The 20,788-nt window shown below is 36.2% G+C and overlaps 2 protein-coding genes across 6 annotated transcripts in view; one reads left to right on the top strand and one right to left on the bottom strand.

Annotated features, from left to right (window-relative positions):
* The window catches only part of LOC132119411 (scm-like with four MBT domains protein 1), a 29,168-nt gene extending 11,408 nt beyond the window's left edge, over positions 1–17,760 (top strand). For 2 of the 3 annotated variants that reach the window (XM_059529334.1, XM_059529333.1), the window contains exons 4-21: positions 97–340; positions 969–1,057; positions 2,088–2,340; positions 2,993–3,090; positions 4,119–4,220; positions 4,632–4,791; positions 6,678–6,760; positions 8,707–8,833; positions 9,063–9,176; positions 9,287–9,329; positions 9,412–9,482; positions 9,608–9,750; positions 10,059–10,168; positions 10,401–10,576; positions 11,931–12,109; positions 12,294–12,518; positions 14,680–14,808; positions 16,824–17,760. In XM_059529334.1, coding sequence (XP_059385317.1) covers positions 97–340; positions 969–1,057; positions 2,088–2,340; positions 2,993–3,090; positions 4,119–4,220; positions 4,632–4,791; positions 6,678–6,760; positions 8,707–8,833; positions 9,063–9,176; positions 9,287–9,329; positions 9,412–9,482; positions 9,608–9,750; positions 10,059–10,168; positions 10,401–10,576; positions 11,931–12,109; positions 12,294–12,518; positions 14,680–14,808; positions 16,824–16,964 — 2,487 coding nt within the window. In that variant the 3' untranslated portion in view covers positions 16,965–17,760. The remainder of the gene's footprint in view (positions 1–96; positions 341–968; positions 1,058–2,087; positions 2,341–2,992; positions 3,091–4,118; positions 4,221–4,631; positions 4,792–6,677; positions 6,761–8,706; positions 8,834–9,062; positions 9,177–9,286; positions 9,330–9,411; positions 9,483–9,607; positions 9,751–10,058; positions 10,169–10,400; positions 10,577–11,930; positions 12,110–12,293; positions 12,519–14,679; positions 14,809–16,823) is intronic. The other variant, XM_059529335.1, reaches the window with a different exon arrangement.
* Positions 1–20,788, bottom strand: part of LOC132119423 (uncharacterized) — a 233,911-nt gene that overhangs the window by 136,214 nt on the left and 76,909 nt on the right. The gene's annotated exons all lie outside the window — the stretch shown is intronic.

Genomic DNA, 20,788 nt, shown 5'->3' with positions numbered 1-20,788 from the left:
AAATTACACTCTTCACCATTATCCACGAACATGTTGCCCTGTTGGCCATGTGTCTGTTAAGATCTTCTGCTCAGATTAGTGTTTTTGTTTTTTTAGGTGGACCAAGGCCTAGAGACCGGACTGACTCCTGGTATGAAGCTGGAGGTGTGTGTACGTACTGAATCAGAAACAGCGTACTGGGTGGCCACAATAATCACCACCTGTGGACAGCTGCTGTTGCTACGATATGAGGGTTACCAAGATGATCGACGAGCTGACTTTTGGTGCGACATCATGACTGCTGACTTGCATCCAATCGGATGGAGCAAGCAGCAGGGTCGACCAATGAGGCCTCCAGAGGGTGAGCAGAGAATTGTGGTGACTTAGCAGTTTCACTGTGCTTTCTAAATTATGATGAATAGACCCTAATTGCTTCATTCAGTCACTCACTCGAGAATGTGTGGCTTTTTAGGTAAAGATGATTTGAATTTAGATTCTGCTCTCATTTCTGAAAAGCTTTGTGCACATTGTCCACACAGTGCCGAATTTGCATATTTCTTTACATTCTTCAAGTGCTGTGTTGCTTGCCGTGTAGTGCTTATTCCTGTATGTGGTTGTTCACATTCGATTTGTGGGCATATTCAGGAAATGGGGGATGGGTGTTTGTGTTGGGGATTTTATTTAGCTTGCAGCTTGCTGATGGGCACAATCTTTACTCCTCTAAAATTATTAAAAGACCCGTTTTAATACTTAAAGCTTCATTTGTTTATAAAATCTTGCAATGGAGTGCAGTAGGTGCAGGCTTGGGGGAGTACAGATGCTTGCTGGCATTTTGCTTCTGGCTGCCTTTGCTTTATTGACAGCTGTGCTTATGGCCCAAAATACCATGTCAACAGTGAAGCCATCATAAGCACAAAATGGCATAAATCTGTCAGCAGGATAGTCTAAAGATCTGCTATATGGTTGAAATGCTCTGAATCTGTGGTCAGGTGTCCGTGAGAAGCATCAGGACTGGGAAGCGCTGCTGGAGAAAGCTCTGGCTGAATCCTGCAGTGTTCCTGCTAGTCTACTGGAAGGGGTAAGAGATATGCCTTACACGTAAAGGGAAAATGTATAGTGAGCTGGTCATTATTGCAAAATTAACTGATGCAATGATATGTAAAAATTAATACTTAAGGTAGAGTTGCAAAATTGTAGGCAATTAGCTATTATAAATTGCATGGAAAAAAGGGAAAGTTGCATGAGAGAAAGATTAAGTGTACCGTTTAAAAGTCATTATACAACAGTTGACCAATCAGAATCAAGTATTTAAACTCTGGTCAGATATTGTATTTACACAACTGTACAAATTGCTGAATTTATTTATTTATTGAAAGAAACTACTTTAACTGAGCAAAGACACATTAAACTAAAGTGCCACGTAAAGGCATTTAAAATATTTTTTTATTTCTAATAAATGCTGTTCTTAAAAAATGCTGTAAAAAAAAAGGCAACAAAACTGTTTTCAACATTAATAATAAGAAAAAATATTTCTTGAGAACTGAATCAGTGTATTAGAATGATTTCTGAAGGATCGTGTGACACTGAAGACTAGAGGAATTACTGCTAAACATGCAGCTTTTCATCGCAGAAATCCATTTAATTGTAAAGTATATTACAAAATAAAACAGTTAATTTAAATTGAACAGTACAACATTACTATATCTTACTGTATTTTTGATCAAATAAATGCTGCCAAATAAATTAGTAAAAGATTTCAAAAACATTAAAAACATCATACTAACCTAAAGTGCTGTACAATTAAAAAAACTAAATATTAAGATGAGGAAATGAGACTATTAAAATCATGAGAATGATTTATAATTGCAATTAATTGAAAAAAAAAAACAGTTAGAAAAGGCATGACCATTTACATTTTTCTAACTCAATATAGCCTCAAACAGTATTTAAAAAAATATTAATTACAATTATAAATGAATGACGCACTGCTATAGCAGTGGTCTTTAAAATTATGTTTGTAGCACAACAATGAAATTTCCATAGTTATTGCTAAAATATTAAATATTACATTATACTTGTGCATGCATCTTTTGCTTGTATGTTTGTAGGCTCAGCGCGGCTGTAATCCTATTGATCTGTTAAGTCCGGGTCTAAACGTTGAGCTAGTGGACCGTCAAGATACTGGGGTGGTCTGGTCTGCAGTTATTGAGGAGAACGTAGGGGGCCGCTTGCGGCTCCGATATGCCGGCACAGAAGGGCTTCCTGACACCCAATCCATCTCATGGGTCTTCTACCTGGACCCCCTGCTTCATATGCTGGGCTGGGCACAGGAGCACAACTGCATCCTTAGACCACCAGCAGGTGCGGGTTTTTATCATATATATAAAATCTCTATCAATATACATATCTTCAAATATCAGAAATCAAATTAAATGTCCTTAATAATGTTACTTAGTTGAATGGTATATAACCATTTTTTAAAATAGAATGCACTACACAGTGGATGATTTTGTTACTAGCATGGCCAGTTTTCATGTTTATGTGCTCAATGCTGTACTACATCCAAGCACTAGCTTGCTTTTGAAGTATGTAAGTGGTCAGTGCACCTAAAACCATGGAAACAGAAGAAAAACTGGAAATAAATGTGTATGGTTAAAGATGTAGTTGCTGCTGTGGCTAGATGATTCCTAACAGTAGATGAATAAATAGACCAACAGGATTCACAGTAGAGTCTTCCTGACCTATTAATGTGCAAATCAGCTTAAGTGTTCCATGCTGGAAGTGTAGTTCATGCACAAAAAGGTAGGCAGCCTGAATTGTCCTCATAAGCACCACTAAAGTACTTTTACCCTAGGAGATCTACATATTACAGTTTAGGTAATCAGTAGTTGGGATTGGTGGATGGGGGAAGGGTTTACAGGGGTTTAGATCAGAGTCCACTAGCTTTTAGAAGATAAACATGTGATGTGGTCAGCAGAGAGGTAATTGTGTGTTTGTGTATGTTTGTTTGTAGCTCTGCTCCACCTGCGCACTGAAGATGAATGGGAGGAAGTTAAGAAGACCGTTTCCTTTCAGGTGCAGGACTCCAGCATCAACGAGGAGTTTTACAGGGTCAGTAAATACTGATCAACTACCACGTTTGGTAGAACTTGACTCTGACCTGAAGATTGTTTGTTTGAACCCTGTTGGTATGATCCATAAACTGGAGAGTTATGGAGAACCACTGTGACCTTTGTGCCCTTGAGCAAAGCACTTAATTGCAGGTTGAACCAAGTTGATTGTCCTTGTAGTAAGTGTACTATATATAAGTCAGCTTGGATGGAGGCATCTTTTGGGAGCTGCTTACACAGAATGTTTTTTTTATTCCACTGCACAACTTTTCTGTTGTTTTCTATGTAAGCATATTTGACTGTTCTTATGTAGCATGTGCACATGAACACAGCATCAAGTTAAAAGAAAAACAAACCTTTTTCTCATTCCAATGCCCTATATCTTGTTTTTTTAAATGCAGAACACAAGTTTTGTGTGAAAGGCCCCTTAAGACAAAAGTGTAGTACATTACACATGCACTATGATGATATGATGCATGCTGTGTAATTGTATACACAATGTATGTCAATCTTTATGCAGTAAATAATATCCATAATATCCATTTCCTGTGTTATTGGTAAAAATCGAAATAGTTTAAAGTTGCTATTTTTATAGCATCTTTTTATCTTTATGAAAAACAACTGAAAAACGTACTCAATATATACTCAATATATATAAAATATATTGATATACTATATATTATAGTTATATAACGTACTCGATATATTGATAATATATACCGCTTAATTTTAATTTAATTTGTTATAGTTAGCTTTTATATATTTATGTATTTATTATTTGTATATATTGTTTTCTGTCAGCATGTGTTGTGGCTGGGTTCAGCAATAACAATGATAATGTCTGTTTGTTATTTGAATAGGTTTAATAAAGTAAAAAAAAAAATCATGTAGGAGGTATACAATACATACTGTGTAGTATAGAATGTTACTGATATTTCATTCCAAATCAAGGTATGATTGCTATAATAATAGTATGGATGAAAGTCTTTTCTTCTTTCTGACAGACTATACTCTTGTTTCTGTATTCAGGACAGATCAGCCATAAATCCACACTCCTTTACTGAAGGGATGAAGCTGGAAGCTGTGGACCCAGCAACTCCTTTCACCATCAGTCCAGCCACTGTGGTGAAGGTAACGTAATGGACCCTACCTCCCCTGTACTATTATCACCCCAAAATGTGTTCAACATACTAAACTGTTATAGTTTGGACCTGTTACCCTAATACTGTGCAACTACATAAGACTCTGTAATGCACACATTCAGTGCTAATTTAGGGTTATAAAAAAGCTTTACCAGAAATGACTTCTACTTTTCAGTTCGTATTCAGTCAAACACAACCTTCGACCAAAAGAATTAGTCTCCTTATTGTTACCACACATGAAGGTTAAGCATTTCACACTGAAGGATGGGTGTTTTCCATAAACATGGGTGTATTCCAGATAACCGAGTGCAGGATGAACAGGAAAACTAGTTGTAGATCTGTGCCCTTCTTCTTAGATCTGTAATCTTTATTCATTTACCTGTTTGTTTGTGTATGATAGGTGTTTAGTGACCAGTTTTTTCTGGTGCAAATGGACGATATGAGAGATGAGGCACAGAAAGAGGGATGCAGACGCTCTTTCCTGTGTCATAGAGACAGTCCAGGAGTCTTCCCTACACAGTGGAGTCTCAAGAATGGAGTCAACCTCAGCCCTCCTTCAGGTTTGTAGATTCAACTTGCTTTTAATTGTCATATACAGTAAGGAAGGTGAAATAACACAAATGACTATTTATTAATAAACAGATCTAATTGAAAGGAGGTCCAACCTTTCCTTTCAGAACAACTTTTTTTCTTGGAATGCTGTCTTACAAGTTTTGAATTGTCTGTAGGAAAAATTGCACCATTCTTCTAGAGCAGGAAAACTTTGCATCAAAGATCTGGCGATTAGATATGCGACCAAGTATTTCACTTCATCCTGCCTCCGCGTTTCCACTGTCGAGCTTAAACCGGGCGTGCTAGTGCAAGCCAGGGCCAGTCGCGTTTCCACTGTCACTTCCGGGGCATGATCGTGCCTCTTTGGGGCTTCCTCGGGGCCAACGGCCAGGGTTTTTTGGCCCGACGAAAACCTTGGGCCAAAGCAGTCCAGCTGCGACTAGTGGAGGGGTTATGAACAAAGGAGGAGTTTCTCCGCGTCTGGAGAGCGTCATCGCCGCGGATCATTTCAGAAAGATAACAGCTATATAACTCCAGCATTAAAGACTTTTTAAAATAAGTTGAGTTCAAAAATCACTCTTAGTCAGCAGCGAGTGTTTGAAATAACTTGATCTGATGTGGACTATAATCACTAAACAAGGCAGAAATATGTATAAGCGATGTAAAAGACTGTGCAAGCTAAACATTAACGTTACCATAGTAAACATGGTAAATGCAACCACTTGGAGAAATCAGACATCACAATTGTGTATTTATTTAGTAACATATTTTATCTGTCATGAGTCTCGTATCGAGAGTTTAGCTCCGCGTAGCATATGTCATCAAAATATAATAATAAGATTTTTGTTCGGGAGCTTTTATAAAAATAGATTCTAAATGTGATCTATATAGGCTACTGTGGCTACAAATAAACAGAAACTCGACTGAATAAGCAGGCTATTTTCATAAGCGTTAAAAATAAATAAATAAAATAGAAATAAATGTATTTCTGTGTGATAAATTTTGAGTCCTGATAAATTAATTCATTATGATCAATGTATCACTTATTCTATAGTAAATCATCGATGCTTTTGAATTTGAATATTTAACAAAGCATGCAAACAAACGGCCGCTTTTATCATGTTCATGTGTGATTGCGCATGTTCCAGTGATTTATTTCTTATTAGTTTTCTGATAACTTCTCTTTGTTGGTGAAATGATGGGGTTTTGTAGTAATAAGCACTCATGAGTGAGCAGTGTTTTTACAGTAGGATGCTCCCTGTCCTGAAAAATGGCTTCATTCACTGGCAGTTATACTGCCCAGCAGATCAGTCATCAGACCTAATGGCTGGTGTGGGACGACTGGCCATGTCATTATGGGACCTTCCCCTTTTTAACAGCTGGAAACAGACACTGAGGCTTCAGGCGTTTGGACTTTGCCAAGCATAAACCCATCTGGATGAGAAGTCCGTAAATGCAATTTATCATTTTATTTTGATTTGGCTTCCAGGTGTTTTTTTGACACCAGTTTGTGCTGATATACTGTGGTTTATCAACTGGGAGGCCCTATTTGACCCCTTTGAACCTTTGTTGGTTCGAGCACTCACAAATCAAAGTGTTTATTGTCAATTCTCCTTTACACCTCACATGCTGCTAATCGCCAATCAACATATTGATTAGTTCATCATTTGAATTGCCATTGGGGCTCTGTTTGGGATTTACTTCAAAGTTAAAATATTGTTTAATCTAGCATTTCAGTTATTTTGCAATCTATATGTATATTAGGGACCTAGTCGTGCAGTTGATAGTTTCTCAGGTGCACTTGTTGACCATTGTGTGGTTGTGTTGTGTGTGTGTGTGTGTGTGTGTGTGTGTGTGTGTGTGTGTGTGTGTGTGTGTGTGTGTGTGTGTGTAGGGTTCCAAGGCCAGGACTTTGACTGGGCGGACTATCTGAAGCAGTGTGAAGCTGTAGCAGCCCCTCAGCAATGCTTTCCTCCAGTGAGTTTCTCTTTCTGCATATTTAAATTTGGGGCAATGGTATGACATGGGTACATTAAATACATTACACATTACAAATACAATAAAAATGCAATTTTTTCATAAATACGTAACTATTTAAATACACCTCTTTCATAGTTAACAAGTTTGACATTTTTTGAATTGTTCAAAGCTCATAAAAAAAAAATACTAATGATAATTTCAAATTGAAGCATTACTTTTTTTGGGGGGGGGGGTAAATTTGACCTTATGAATCAGTTATTTGAAGAAATCTTTTATAATATCATTAAAATATTTAAAATTAAATTGTAAGACTTAATTCTTTTATTTTTATTATGTTGACGACATATATGTATTTAAAATATATATTCTAAATAATGATAAAAAACATACTGACAACTTTAACATACAGAGTTTTTTTTTCAGTATGTTAAATTTATGTATGTGGTTTTCTGTACAGTAACGTTCAAATGTTTGGGGTTAGTAAGGTTTTAATGTTTTTGAAAGAAGTCTCTTATGCTCACCAAGGCTAAATTAATTTGTCCAAAATATGTAATTTATTCCTGTCATGGCAAAGCTGAATTTTCTGCAACCATTAGCATCCAGTCTTAAGTAAAGCTGAACAATTATGACAAAAATCATATTTGTCGACTATTCCCTTGAAATTGTATCTGCGATTATTAATTACGATTGTCACAATTTACATTGAATGATGTTTATACCATTGTTGTGCTATATTTTGAAAATAAACAAGCTGAAAACACTCTTTAGTGCTTTTCTATAGTATTAAGGCTCAAATGTCAACTATACATCAGATTAGCTTCTTCTTTAAATTACAAAAAAGTAAAAATATGAATGGTATTATAATGTTATACAAAAAGTCCAATTAAAATAATGGGAAAACCCCTTAAGAGAACACGCAGAAATAAAAAACGGATCTTAAGCATGCAGAATAACATAAATGGACTTTGAACGATTAATTGTCGCTTTGAACGATTACATAATTGTGGAGTCCATTATAGTGTTGTCACGGTACCAAAATTTCAGTATTCGGTACCGATACCAGTGAAAATCCATGGTTCGCGGTACCAATTTCGGTACCAAAGCACAACACAAAAATATGCTAATTAAAAAAAATAAACTTTTTAGCACTAAAAATAAAACCAATGCCATTCTTTATACTTATTTACAATTGTGTTTAAAGTTTTTCTACAAGTTATATAATTATGAAAAACAGTAAACAAATTTATGAAATTTAAACACATTTTATTTTTGGTAAATAAAGGGGATTTGCTATTAAAATTAAAACATGAAAGAAATATTGTGATTTATTTCTTTGAAAAATAAAGTTTTATAAATTTTTTCAACAGTAGTAGCAGTATCACATACATTATACTAAATAATAGTAATATTTCTAGCACAATGCCTTTATACAGTGAAGCGTATTTAGTGTTTTATTTTTATATTTATATTTATTAATTCAGTTTCTTGAATGCTGCTGCTAAATAAACCTACTGTACCTGAAAAAATAAAGCATCTTTGTTTTTAATTTTTAATAACAAAGATAAAATAATGACAGATTTTTATTTTCACCCTCTTTGGCCTAAATATCTGCCATTCTTTTTAATTTTATTTGTTACCTTGTAAGGCTTTGTTTTTAAAACAGGGAAATTAGTTTGGCTGTCTTGCTTAGACAACTTGCAAATTCGCAAAACCAACAAAACGACAAAGAATCGTGATAAAATGTAGATTGCCTTGAAAAATATTTTGATATATGTTTTTGCCTTATCTCCACCTCTAGTTTATCACATATTTGCTGAATAAAAGTATTACTTTCTTTAAAAAATATTCAAATTTCTTGCAAGACTGCTACAAATCTCAGTTACTGATGTTTTTTTGTCACTGATATGACTTTATAAAATGTATTTTTTTAAACTTCCTTGTAGGACCCTTTTGATCAGTGCATAAAAGAGTCCATGATGCTGGAGGCTGTCAACCCACTCTGCCCTGGAAACATTCACGTAGCAACTGTTATCAAGGTCAAAGGTCAACACATGTGGATACGTTTGGAAGGTATGACATCAACACTCTTTTTTTCTACAGTATGGCAGCTGTGAATGAGCAAAAATAATTATGGAGTGTCTCCTTGGATTGGCTCCAGAGGAAACCAGTCCCTGATTAAAAATAGCACGACCACTAATGGACTAATATAAAAGTGGGATTAGTCCTCCTTTATAGACATCACAGGTCAGTAGACATGAGGATTAGTCTCATATATCTCTCCCTCCCACTCTTTGTTCAGGTCTGAAGCAAGCCATCCCAGAAATCATAGTTCACACAGACTCTATGGATATTTTTCCAGTGAGCTGGTGTGAGACCAATGGCTATCCTCTTCATCACCCCTGCAAGCCCAGAGGTCAGTTTACAGCACAAACTTCTCAATGCCAAGGTGCTGTGCACACAAATTACCTTATAAATTGATATTGATATTTGATATTGATATTTGATATTATGTGTTCTTTGCAGTGGAGAAACAGAGAAAGGTTGCAGTTGTTCAGCCAGAGAAACAGTAAGAAAGACACAAAAGCATTTGAATTGAGTTCAAGTATTTTTGATTATTGAAAAACACTCATTTATCTCTTTCATCACAGCCGGGTACCATCCAAAGACTCTTCACCTGATACTATCAAACAACATACTAACAGCAGTCAGGCTGAGATTGGTGAGTGCTAGATACATATCTGAACACTGTACACGTGCATGGTCTTCCTGTTCAGCCATTTACAGTCATAAAAGCTCAACGGCCTCCAACATTGTACTATTTTAATCTTGTTCATGTGCAACCAGCAGGCCATGCAAATGGGAAATACTGTTGCCCCAAGATCTATTTTAACCATCGCTGCTTCTCAGGGCCCTATCTCAATAAGGGCCGTATTGCAGAGCTGCCGCAGTGTGTGGGTCCTGGGAACTGTGTCCTGGTGCTAAAGGAGGTTAGCCCTAAAAGATACTATTCAAATTTCAAATTGTTTTTACTGTATATGTGATCAGTTAAATTCAGAATAAATAAATCTCATTCTGCCACATGGACATTACTTTGACCATGTCACATCTGATAACGGATGTATCATTAAATGTGCTATACAAATCAATGTGAATTGATGAGCTTTTCTCTGCATTTTGTAATCGCTTTGAACATGGCTCAAAATCTGGAGTTGAACATTCTAGTGTTTTGTTAAGACTTATGAATACCTTAGATGTATGTTTGTAATGCTGACCTATTGAGCTGTGCCCTGTACAGGTGCTGACGCTGCTGATAAATTCTGCCTATAAGCCCAGTCGAGTGCTGAGAGAGCTGCAGTTGGACCAGGAGGGCCGCTGGCAGGGTCACGGAGAGACACTTAAAGCCAAGTGAGTACATGGTGCCCCAAACATTTATTTTTTGCAAAAGTAAAGGGGAAAAAATAAAAAACACTTTTACAGAAGTACCTGTGAAATGCTGATCAAACATGTTTATTGATAAAGTATTAAAGTAATACATATGCTTTCTATCAATGTCTATAATAATTAATAAATGAATTTTGAACATAATTATGTAACATAGTTTGCGTTTGATTTTCTGACCAGTCTTTGTGCTTCACAGGTACAAAGGGAAGAGCTACAGAGCGACAGTAGAGATTGTTCGCACTGCAGACCAGGTGGCTGATTTCTGTCGGAAAACCTGCATTAAGCTGGAGTGCTGTCCCAACCTGTTCGGCCCAAGAATGGTTCTGGAGCGCTGCTCAGAAAACTGCTCTGTGCTCACCAAAACCAAATACAGTGAGCATCTTTTGTCTATTAATTATCTAATAATTCCTATTATTTTCAACATTTCTGTGTAGATTTAAATAGTTTTGCTGTATTGCAGTAAAATTATTGTTGTAATACAATATTTTTGGATTGATTTTTATTTTTTATCAGCATTAATTAAAGGCTGCAGAGCATATGTATATATTATCAAAATATATAAACATTTTGTATTTTTGGCTTGTGTTTTTGATTTATTTCTAATGTATGAGCTAGTGTTGTCACGGAACCAAAATTTCAGTATTCGGTACCGATTCCAGTGAAAATCCACCGTTCTCGGTATCAATTTCAGTACCAAAGCAAAACACAAAAATATGCTAATAAACAAAATATATACTTTTTATCACTAAAAATAAAACCAGTGCCATTCTTTATACTTATTTACAACTGTGTTTAAAGTTTTTCTACAAGTTATATAATTATGAAAAACAGTAAACAAGTTTCACCCAAATTTAATTTGTCTTTTAATTAATGAAATTTAAACACATTTTATTTTTTGGTAAATAAAGGGGATTTGCTATTAAAATTAAAACATGGAAGAAAAAATGTATGATTTATTTCTTTAAAAAGTTGTATTAATTTTTTCAACAGTAGTAGCAGTATCACATACATTCTACTAAATAATAGTAATATTTCTAGCACAATGCCTTTATGTAAAAATGAACTTTTATTTTGACGGGTTACCATGAATACCTTTAAATTGACACTGGATTTACTCAAATGAAACGGTAAAATGCTTGTGAAGTGACTCAGAACAGTTCTGGTGATGTTGTTTATCTATTAATGTCCTCTTTTCTGCAAGCGTCACGTGCTTCAGTCTATGTAGTAAACAAACCTGCACGTCTCTGCCATTCATTCATTCCCATAAAGACGCGCAGAAACAAGCAGGATTCATATTTCAACCAACTTTTGCGGCTTAACATTTACAGATACTGGTCCATATGGAGATTTGATTTGATTAATTTATGCTAACTTTGACAAATTCCATGACTGTCCACATTAAAATGTAAGTTTCATTTTCATGACTGGATTTTGAGATTCTGTCTGCGTGTTTTGCTTCGCGGAAATCATAGCGCTGTATGCGTCAAGAACCGGGATGACCTGGTGCCGTCACATTTAAATTTTTTCAGTACCGACGTGGTACCGCAGTACCAGGTCTTTTGACAACAATAGCATGAACAAAAAACTAAAATTTTCTGAAAATATGTATCTGTTGTTTTTATGCAAAATATAATTTCTTTTTTTATTTTGGGGTGAAATATGACCTGGACAAATTCACCGATGCCATTTAGTTGGCTCTGTAAAACTAAAAGTAACTGTTTTATAGCATATTACTATGGGAAGAAGAAGTGCAGGCGTGTAGGCCGACCTCCTGGTGGACACTCCAACTTAGAGGGAGGTGTGAAGAGACGAGGCAGGAGGAGGAAGAGGAGGAAACAGCTCTTCGTCCACAAAAAGAGACGTTCATCTGCCTCTGTCGACAACACTCCAGCAGGTTCCCCTCAGGTAACAAGAGCCACATTGTGGTGCAAAGATCTGAGAACTCTTCTGAAAATGTTTCTTTTTTGCATTTTTCTAATTTAATAAAAATGCTTCCAACTATAAACTATTAACTTATCACGTAAGTTAAACCAAAAGAAGCGTTAAACTGGATCTACAGATGTACTAATGTCACTTTTTGGTCTCACAGGGCAGCGGTGATGAAGAAGATCTGGATGAGGATGACTCTCTAAGTGAAGACACAGGCTCTGAACTGCAAGACGAGTTAATGGATGACTCTGAATATTCAGAGAAGAAGTCACAGCCACCCACCCCTTCCCCATCCCCTCCAGAAACCCCCCGTCCCACACGCAGACGGCGCAAGGCTCGCTCACTGTCCTGCTCAGATGATGAGAACAGACCTCCTTCACCCAAGGTAACACAGGGGTTTCTAGAATAATTGGACAATATTATAATAATAAAGATTAATTTACAGCAGTGATTCTCAAGCAGGGGGCAGGGGCCCACTTAGGAGCCTCAGCACACTTCCAAGGGGTGGCAAAATGGCTAAAAATTATTTAACATCAGACTGAATATGCTTCAATAAAATAAAAGCTAAAACAATTTAAAATCAAAATGTAAACTGACATCATAATTTTTTTAAATTTGTTTCTTCAACCATTCTGCTGTGCAATGGCAAAAGGCTACAACTTAGTTTTTTAGTTGAAAATAAGTTATTGATATTTTATGCGACATTCAAGACCTCCTTATCACATGGATAAGTATCTTAAGTCAATTTTGTTGTTGTGTTTCAGATAAAATAATGACTTGTCTTAACAGTAACTTCGAAAATCCCAGGAGAAACCAAGGCAGAACACCATATAACACTTATATAAAATTACATGTATAATAAAATTGAGTTACAGTACTCTGCTTTTGTTTACCCGTGTCAATATGAAGTTAATGTGCCTGCCTGGAGTTATAAAGTATTCTGCCTTTATTTTACTCTCCGTTAAAATCTGTCGCGTTTAAATTACGGTGTAACCTGTGTATTTCATACATCTCTCACTGAAGCACTTCATTAGACAAACAAATTAGATAGATTACTATCTTACTGCTCAATATAACAAAGCACTGTATACATGCAAAGACTAGATAACTTGGCAGCAAAAAGTAATCGTAAATAATCTTTAAAGTATTTTTTTTTTTTCTTTTAATAATACAGATTATTCACTCTGTGCCGGCCTGTCAGTTTGGGGCTGCTCACTTCTAGTTGCACCCATGTGGACTCGAATGGTGTAACAGTTTAGCATGATCACACATAAAATCAGTAACAGTTCGCAGTTTAATCCATATCCTACCTTTTCTCATAACCCGATAAAATCCATGACAATTAATGTTATCTGAGATTTTTAATCCACAAGCATTCTGAGCATTATTCCTACCTCCTGGCGTTCACATCAATCCACAAGTCATCTTTTTAGGCTAGGCTGTTTTTATTCAGTTCGATGTAAAAGCAATTAGGCTATGTCTTGCGTAATTTTATGTTAGTGAACATTGCAAATACATTTGTTGCAAAATGGTATCCATTCACGTTTAACTTTTTGTCTGGTTGTTACGGTCAGAAGAACGATTAATACAGTCACATTACTATACATGTATGTTATAGCCTGTGAGATAGTCCATGATCACAAGATTTTATACAGGCGTTACTAAAATGATTTTGTTAATGGGGATCAGCAACCAGATATTGATCATGTGGAAGCTACTGCCTTTTGCCTTGGTGTGACATCTCACATTTTGCAGACAATGCAAAGGCAGAGTACAGTAACTTCAAAATAGGGGTGAAAATCAAGTCTGAGCTCAAGATTTTTTTGTGTAGATAGTTTTTATTACTAAAACATCTAATTGCCAGATTTCCAGTGTCCTACCTATAATTAATTTGGTTGAACAAATAAAAATCTTTAAAGTCATTTTTCTCAGTTCCACATTCCTGTGAGTTAAGGTATTTGGCCTTTGTAGGGCAGCACTGTCATCTTTATTTATGGACCAGTATTCCCACAGTCTTAGGAAACATGCATAAATGAGGGATTTTTTTATTTTATTTCCAGACCTTTAAAGGTAATGAAAACTAATAATATATATATATATATATATATATATATATCTTGTAATGTCAAGCTTTAACATTTTTTATCAGGTATAAATTTAGCAAAAAAAGAAAAAAAGACTACAAAATCTATGTAAATTCATTGCAAATAAAAAGTGTAAACTCTGAAGAACATGTAGTTATTGAAACTTCTGGAATGCAATTATTTTCATTTTAATAAATTATTATTATTATAAATGTTTTTATAAATATTTTAATATTTGAATGAATTTAAATAGATATTTCTAGTTTCTGTGAAAATAAAATGGGAAGCTTTCATCATAAGTACCACAAATATCATGGGGCCCTTTTTTTTGAGGAGCCTAGAAGTCAGAAAAGTTGAAAACTGCTTAACATTTAGGAAAATAACTCTCTTTATAACTAGGTTTTGTACTGTTTTGTGTTTGATAAATATGCAGTACTGACTGTTTTGCTGTCTCTTCTGAAGACACCACGTACTGAAGTCCCTCCGAAGCTGTGTTTGGACAGCAGTCCACTGGAATGGAGTGTCACAGATGTTGTGCGTTTCATCAGGACCACTGATTGTGCTCCACTGGCACGCATTTTTATGGATCAAGTAATTGAACACACACCTCTAATACATCCATAGCTCCAATACATTAACATCTGTCTGTGATGATCCAGTCTCAAGTGATCAGGAAAGACAGATTGCTATTTATGCCTGGTAGTAGTCTCCTGTGAGCACCTTTGATTGGATTTTAAAGTGTTTAAGATTTTCTGAGTACATACCTGCAGTAAAACATTGTAATTACAGTGCAAAAATGTAAATCTAAGACAAATTGAGTTTCTTGAAGTATTTGTTTGGGCTTTTATTTTATTTTAACACCACTGGATATGTAAGTTTAAATCCCTTGTTTTAGCATAATGGTTGATTGACATGAGAGATCATTCATGGTTGTCTGTGACACATCAGGACAACCTGCTACACATGCTACAAATGCAATGTGCACAAATGGGATTTGTTAAGAGCCCTGTATGACAAGCGTAGGAAAAAATTATCATGGCCTCAAATTAATGATTTATTTCCTTGTTTGGGTAAATTGTGGCCTTGTTGTACTAGGTGTTTTTTTGTTTTTGTTTTAGATAAATCATGGTCACATTTAACTAATTAAATCTGTGTATCATTCGTTCTTTTCATTTTAGATTTAATATTGAAAAAAGTAAAACGAGAAAACGGCACCTTTTTCGTTTTTCATTTCTTTTTCTTAAAAAAAAGGTAGTAAGTCAATAAACGGCTTGAATATTCAATCTTTACATGTGGGCGGAAATAAAATGCCCCTTTCTGCCGATAGGTCAACAGAAGATCAAACTGTGCTGTCATCAGTTCTTCCTCAGTTCTGTGCAGAAGAATAATAGTCCTCCGTTTCTCCATTTGTAAGAATTCTTAAAGATTTTATTGCAAATCCATTGCCATTTCAAGCTGAATCTTTGTTTTTCGATTATTTTGAAAAAAATTTTTTTCCAATATTAAAAGTTAAGTTCATCCCAAAATAAAAAAGGATTCCATAAATTACTCGGCCTCAAGTCATCCTAGGTCAGGGGTTGGCAAGTTTGGTCTTAGAGAGCCGCAGTCCTGCAGAGTTCAGCTCCAACCCTGAAAAAACCCATCATCTGCCTATAGCCTTAGTAATCCTGAAGACTTTGATGAGCTTGATCAGGTGTGTTTGATTAGGCTTGAAGCTGAACTCTGCAGGACTGAAGCTCTCTAGGACCGAACTTGCCTAACCCTGTCCTAGGTGTATTTTACTTCTTTCAGGCGAATCCAGTTGGGAGTTATATTATAAATTGTCTTTGATCTTTCAAGCTGTTTAATAGCACTCAGCCGGTGTTGCATGCATCAGTCCAAAAGAAGTTAAATAAAAAGCGCCCGTCCATAAAAACAAAAGTGTCTCACGTGGCTCCGGGGGGGTTGAACAGAGGCATCCTGTAGCGAATCGATGCATTTTTGTAAGACAAATATCCATATTTAAAACCTAATAATCACTTTAATGTAGCTTGCACCAACAGTTGTACACAGAAGCAACACTTTTTAAAATTATTTTTATGGATGAGCACTTTTTATTTCAACTTTTTTTGGACTGATGCACTGCAAGACCCACTGAGTGCCATTAAGCAGCTTGAAAGATAACTCCGACTGGATTCGTCTGAAAGAATAGTCATATACACTAGGATGACTTGAGGGTGAGTGATTTATGGGGTAATTTTAATTCTTGGTTGAACTAACCCTTTAAATCAAAAATCAAATCAAGGAATGATACACAGATTTAACTTGTAAAACAATGGAGCAATTTAGTAAGTCATGGGAACAGTTTACACAACATGAGGGAACACATTAGTGCAGCAAATTAAGTTGTGAGAATTCTTAATTTGTGGCTAGGATATCAATTTCTTTTCTCGTGTCTTGTGCAGAGCTTTGTGGGTTTGAGTAATTTGATTGAAAAACCTTTTGGGCCCCATTGTAAATTAATTGGCGTACATTAAACTACATTTTCTGGCTCACATGCTTATTACTGATGATTTAGGATCCTACCTCTGTATATTTGTCAGCTCTTTTTCATTTACCTTTGCTAGGAAATTGACGGTCAAGCGCTGCTTCTTTTGAACCTTCCCACTGTCCAGGAGTGTATGGACCTGAAGCTCGGCCCTGCCATCAAGCTGTGCCATCACATCGAGCAGGTCAAGCTAGCATTTTACCAACAGTTTGCCAGCTGAGGGTGACAATCTGTAGAGAAGACTAGGCAATTGACATTTTGGGAGACTTTCCTAATGTTTGTGATCTTCCTTTTGCTCTATGGATCACAGAACCTTTAAAAACACTTAGCGCTTTAGACGCTTCCCGTACAATAGAGATACTACTGGAGGGGTGTTTTTCAACAGGGTGAATCTGGCACTTGTACGGCCGGGCTCTCCATCTCAAATTAAGCCTGGACTACTGTTAAGTTTGTGCTCTTTTTTTTTAAAGATTAGTTCAGATCAGGTTACAATTAGACCTAAGTCAGAGGAACTAGTCCATTCGTGTCTGCAACAATAAGAAAAGTTCTTGTTTTTGAAACCTTCATTAACTGTAGAGCGGATGACAATGCAATTACCTTAAGCACAAAAAAAAAACATTTACCCATGTACTGTAAGTGGTATGCAAACATGTACATACAGGAGCATGAATGTAAATACTGTAAATAACCAGATGTTAATTTTAGTGGGACTGCTTTAATGCTCCCATTTCGGTTTGGTTTTCTATTAAAGCTTGGGAATTACACTGTAACACAACAGTGCAAAAGATGAGGTCTCTGTAAATACTAATAATAATTTGCTCATTCTAACGACGCATTATTAAATAAAAGTGCAGAGTAATAAGAAAAAAATTAGGTGTTATGGTTAAGACATAAGCACACAGAGAATTCAGGTTGTCACTGACTGTGATAGGGATAATATTCATAGTGACAAATCCAGGGTATATCAACAACACCAAACTGCAGAGTCTTGTACTCTTACAAACATAATATTTTAATATTAGCCTAAATGGTCTAAATAACTAGTTTGGTCTTGCATTGCAAAGCTATGCCCCCATTCAACCAGATAGCATCATTTGATTTATCTATTGATTGTATTTGAATTGATAATGAGATATGCAACAGTCTCCCTTTTCTTGATTTAACAGTCCATTTCCCTTGATCCTTCTTCTTTAAGCATTTTGTGCTGGAATGGTGAAAGATGCATTTGAAACCTCGTTTTGCCACATTCCGTTTTATCCATTACCTTGTTTTCATCCATTTGTTTAAAGATTGTTAAAATAATATTGGTTTACTTTTAAGTATATGTTGGTGGAAAATGTTATTTAAAGAAAATAAATTGAATGGAATCTTGCCTTTGGTTTAATTCTTCAGGGGGTTGATTTAAAGAAAGGGGTTGAGTCAGTGATGACTTTTTTTAGACCATAGATATTAATACTTTGGTAGATTATTTTGCATTCTGATTATATGGTCTTGTGTGTAGGCTATTGCTTTTTAAGATTTTTTAAAGTGTTTTTGAAACAAGACTTCTGCAGGTACCGAGCATTTATTTGATTAACAATACAGTAAAACTAATATTGTGAAATATTACAGTTTAAAATAACTGTTTCATATATACATTTTTTTCAGTGATAATTCTGAATTTTCAGCAGCGTTTTTCAAGTTAGTCAGTTGTGGCCTAATGGTTAGAGAGTCAGAGTTATAAACTGAAGATTTCGAGTCTGAGGTCCGGCAGGAATTGTCGGTGGGATGAGTGAATAACCAGTGCTCTCTTCCACCTTCAATAATACGACTGAGGTGAGACCCCTGAGCAAGGCACTGAATCCCCAACTGCTCCCCGGACGCCGCAGTACATGGCTGCCCACTGCTCCAGGTGTGTTCACTAGTGTGTGCGTATGTGCACTTTTATGGGTTAAATGCCGAGCGCAACTTCCGAGTATGGTCACCATACATGGCCACACATCACTTCACTTTCACCTTTTCAGTTTTCAGTGTCACATGACTATTCAAAAATCATTCTAATACAATATTTGATGCTCATGAAACCTTTCTTCTTATTACTTAGATATTGGTTTTCAGGGTTATTTGATTAACAGGAAGTTTGAAATATATATTATATTTTAAATATAAATCTAATATGTATTTACTGTTTTTGATCAATTTAATGCATTCATGCTAAATAAAAGCAATTTCTTTTGAACAGTGGTGTAAATTTGATTATACTAATGTATTGTTTGCAACTTTCTATTCAATCTTTTTGAGCAAACGGTCTATTTTAATTCCAGCTCACAAGTGTGGCCAATGGCACTCAGATTGATTCATCATGGGAATAAACAAATGCAATTCACAAAGCAAATACATAAGTTTTGCCATTCAGTAAGCCAGTACTAAATATACGTGCCAAATTATGCACTATGTACTATGCACTTATACACTAGGCACTTATGCACTACATACATAGTATACACTAGGTATATGCACTATGTACTCAGCTGTGTAGAGTATAAATAATAAAAGGTTATTTTGTCAACAATTAGAGTCTGACAGACCCTCCTCCTAGGCTACATAATTAGAGATGCATCAGTTACGTGCATGAAGTGTCCAACAATCCACACACACACACAAAAAAAAAAAAAAATATATATATATATATATACAGGTCCTTCTCAAAAAATTAGCATATTGTGATAAAGTTCATTATTTTCCATAATGTAATGATAAAAAATAAACTTTCATATATTTTAGATTCATTGCACACCAACTGAAATATTTCAGGTCTTTTATTGTTTTAATACTGATGATTTTGGCATACAGCTCATGAAAACCCAAAATGCCTGTCTCAAAAAATTAGCATATTTCATCCGACCAATAAAAGAAAAGTGTTTTTAATACAAAAAAAGTCAACCTTCAAATAATTATGTTCAGTTATGCACTCAATACTTGGTCGGGAATCCTTTTGCAGAAATGACTGCTTCAATGCGGCGTGGCATGGAGGCAATCAGCCTGTGGCACTGCTGAGGTGTTATGGAGGCCCAGGATGCTTCGATAGCGGCCTTAAGCTCATCCAGAGTGTTGGGTCTTGCGTCTCTCAACTTTCTCTTCACAATATCCCACAGATTCTCTATGGGGTTCAGGTCAGGAGAGTTGGCAGGCCAATTGAGCACAGTAATACCATGGTCAGTAAACCATTTACCAGTGGTTTTGGCACTGTGAGCAGGTGCCAGGTCGTGCTGAAAAATGAAATCTTCATCTCCATAAAGCTTTTCAGCAGATGGAAGCATGAAGTGCTCCAAAATCTCCTGATAGCTAGCTGCATTGACCCTGCCCTTGATAAAACACAGTGGACCAACACCAGCAGCTGACATGGCACCCCAGACCATCACTGACTGTGGGTACTTGACACTGGACTTCAGGCATTTTGGCATTTCCTTCTCCCCAGTCTTCCTCCAGACTCTGGCACCTTGATTTCCGAATGACATGCAAAATTTATCCAAAAGTCCAGTGCTGCTTCTCTGTAGCCCAGGTCAGGCGCTTCTGCCGCTGTTTCTGGTTCAAAAGTGGCTTGACCTGGGGAATGCGGCACCTGTAGCCCATTTCCTGCACACGCCGGTGGCTCTGGATGTTTCTGCTCCAGACTCAGTCCACTGCTTCCGCAGGTCCCCCAAGGTCTGGAATCGGTCCTTCTCCACAATCTTCCTCAGGGTCCGGTCACCTCTTCTCGTTGTGCAGCGTTTTTTTGCCACACTTTTTCCTTCCCACAGACTTCCCACTGAGGTGCCTTGATACAGCACTCTGGGAACAGCCTATTCGTTCAGAAATTTTTTTCTGTGTCTTACCCTCTCGCTTGAGGGTGTCAATGATGGCCTTCTGGTCAGCAGTCTTACCCATGATTGCGGTTTTGAGTAATGAACCAGGCTGGGAGTTTTTAAAAGCCTCAGGAATCTTTTGCAGGTGTTTAGAGTTAATTAGTTGATTCAGATGATTAGGTTAATAGCTTGTTTAGAGAACCTTTTCATGATATGCTAA

Source organism: Carassius carassius, chromosome 38, assembly GCF_963082965.1.
Source record: "Carassius carassius chromosome 38, fCarCar2.1, whole genome shotgun sequence".
NCBI classification, from domain to species: Eukaryota; Metazoa; Chordata; class Actinopteri; order Cypriniformes; family Cyprinidae; genus Carassius; species Carassius carassius.
The sequence above is the reverse complement of the archived record's forward strand: the minus strand, read 5'-3'. Positions and strand labels throughout refer to the sequence as shown.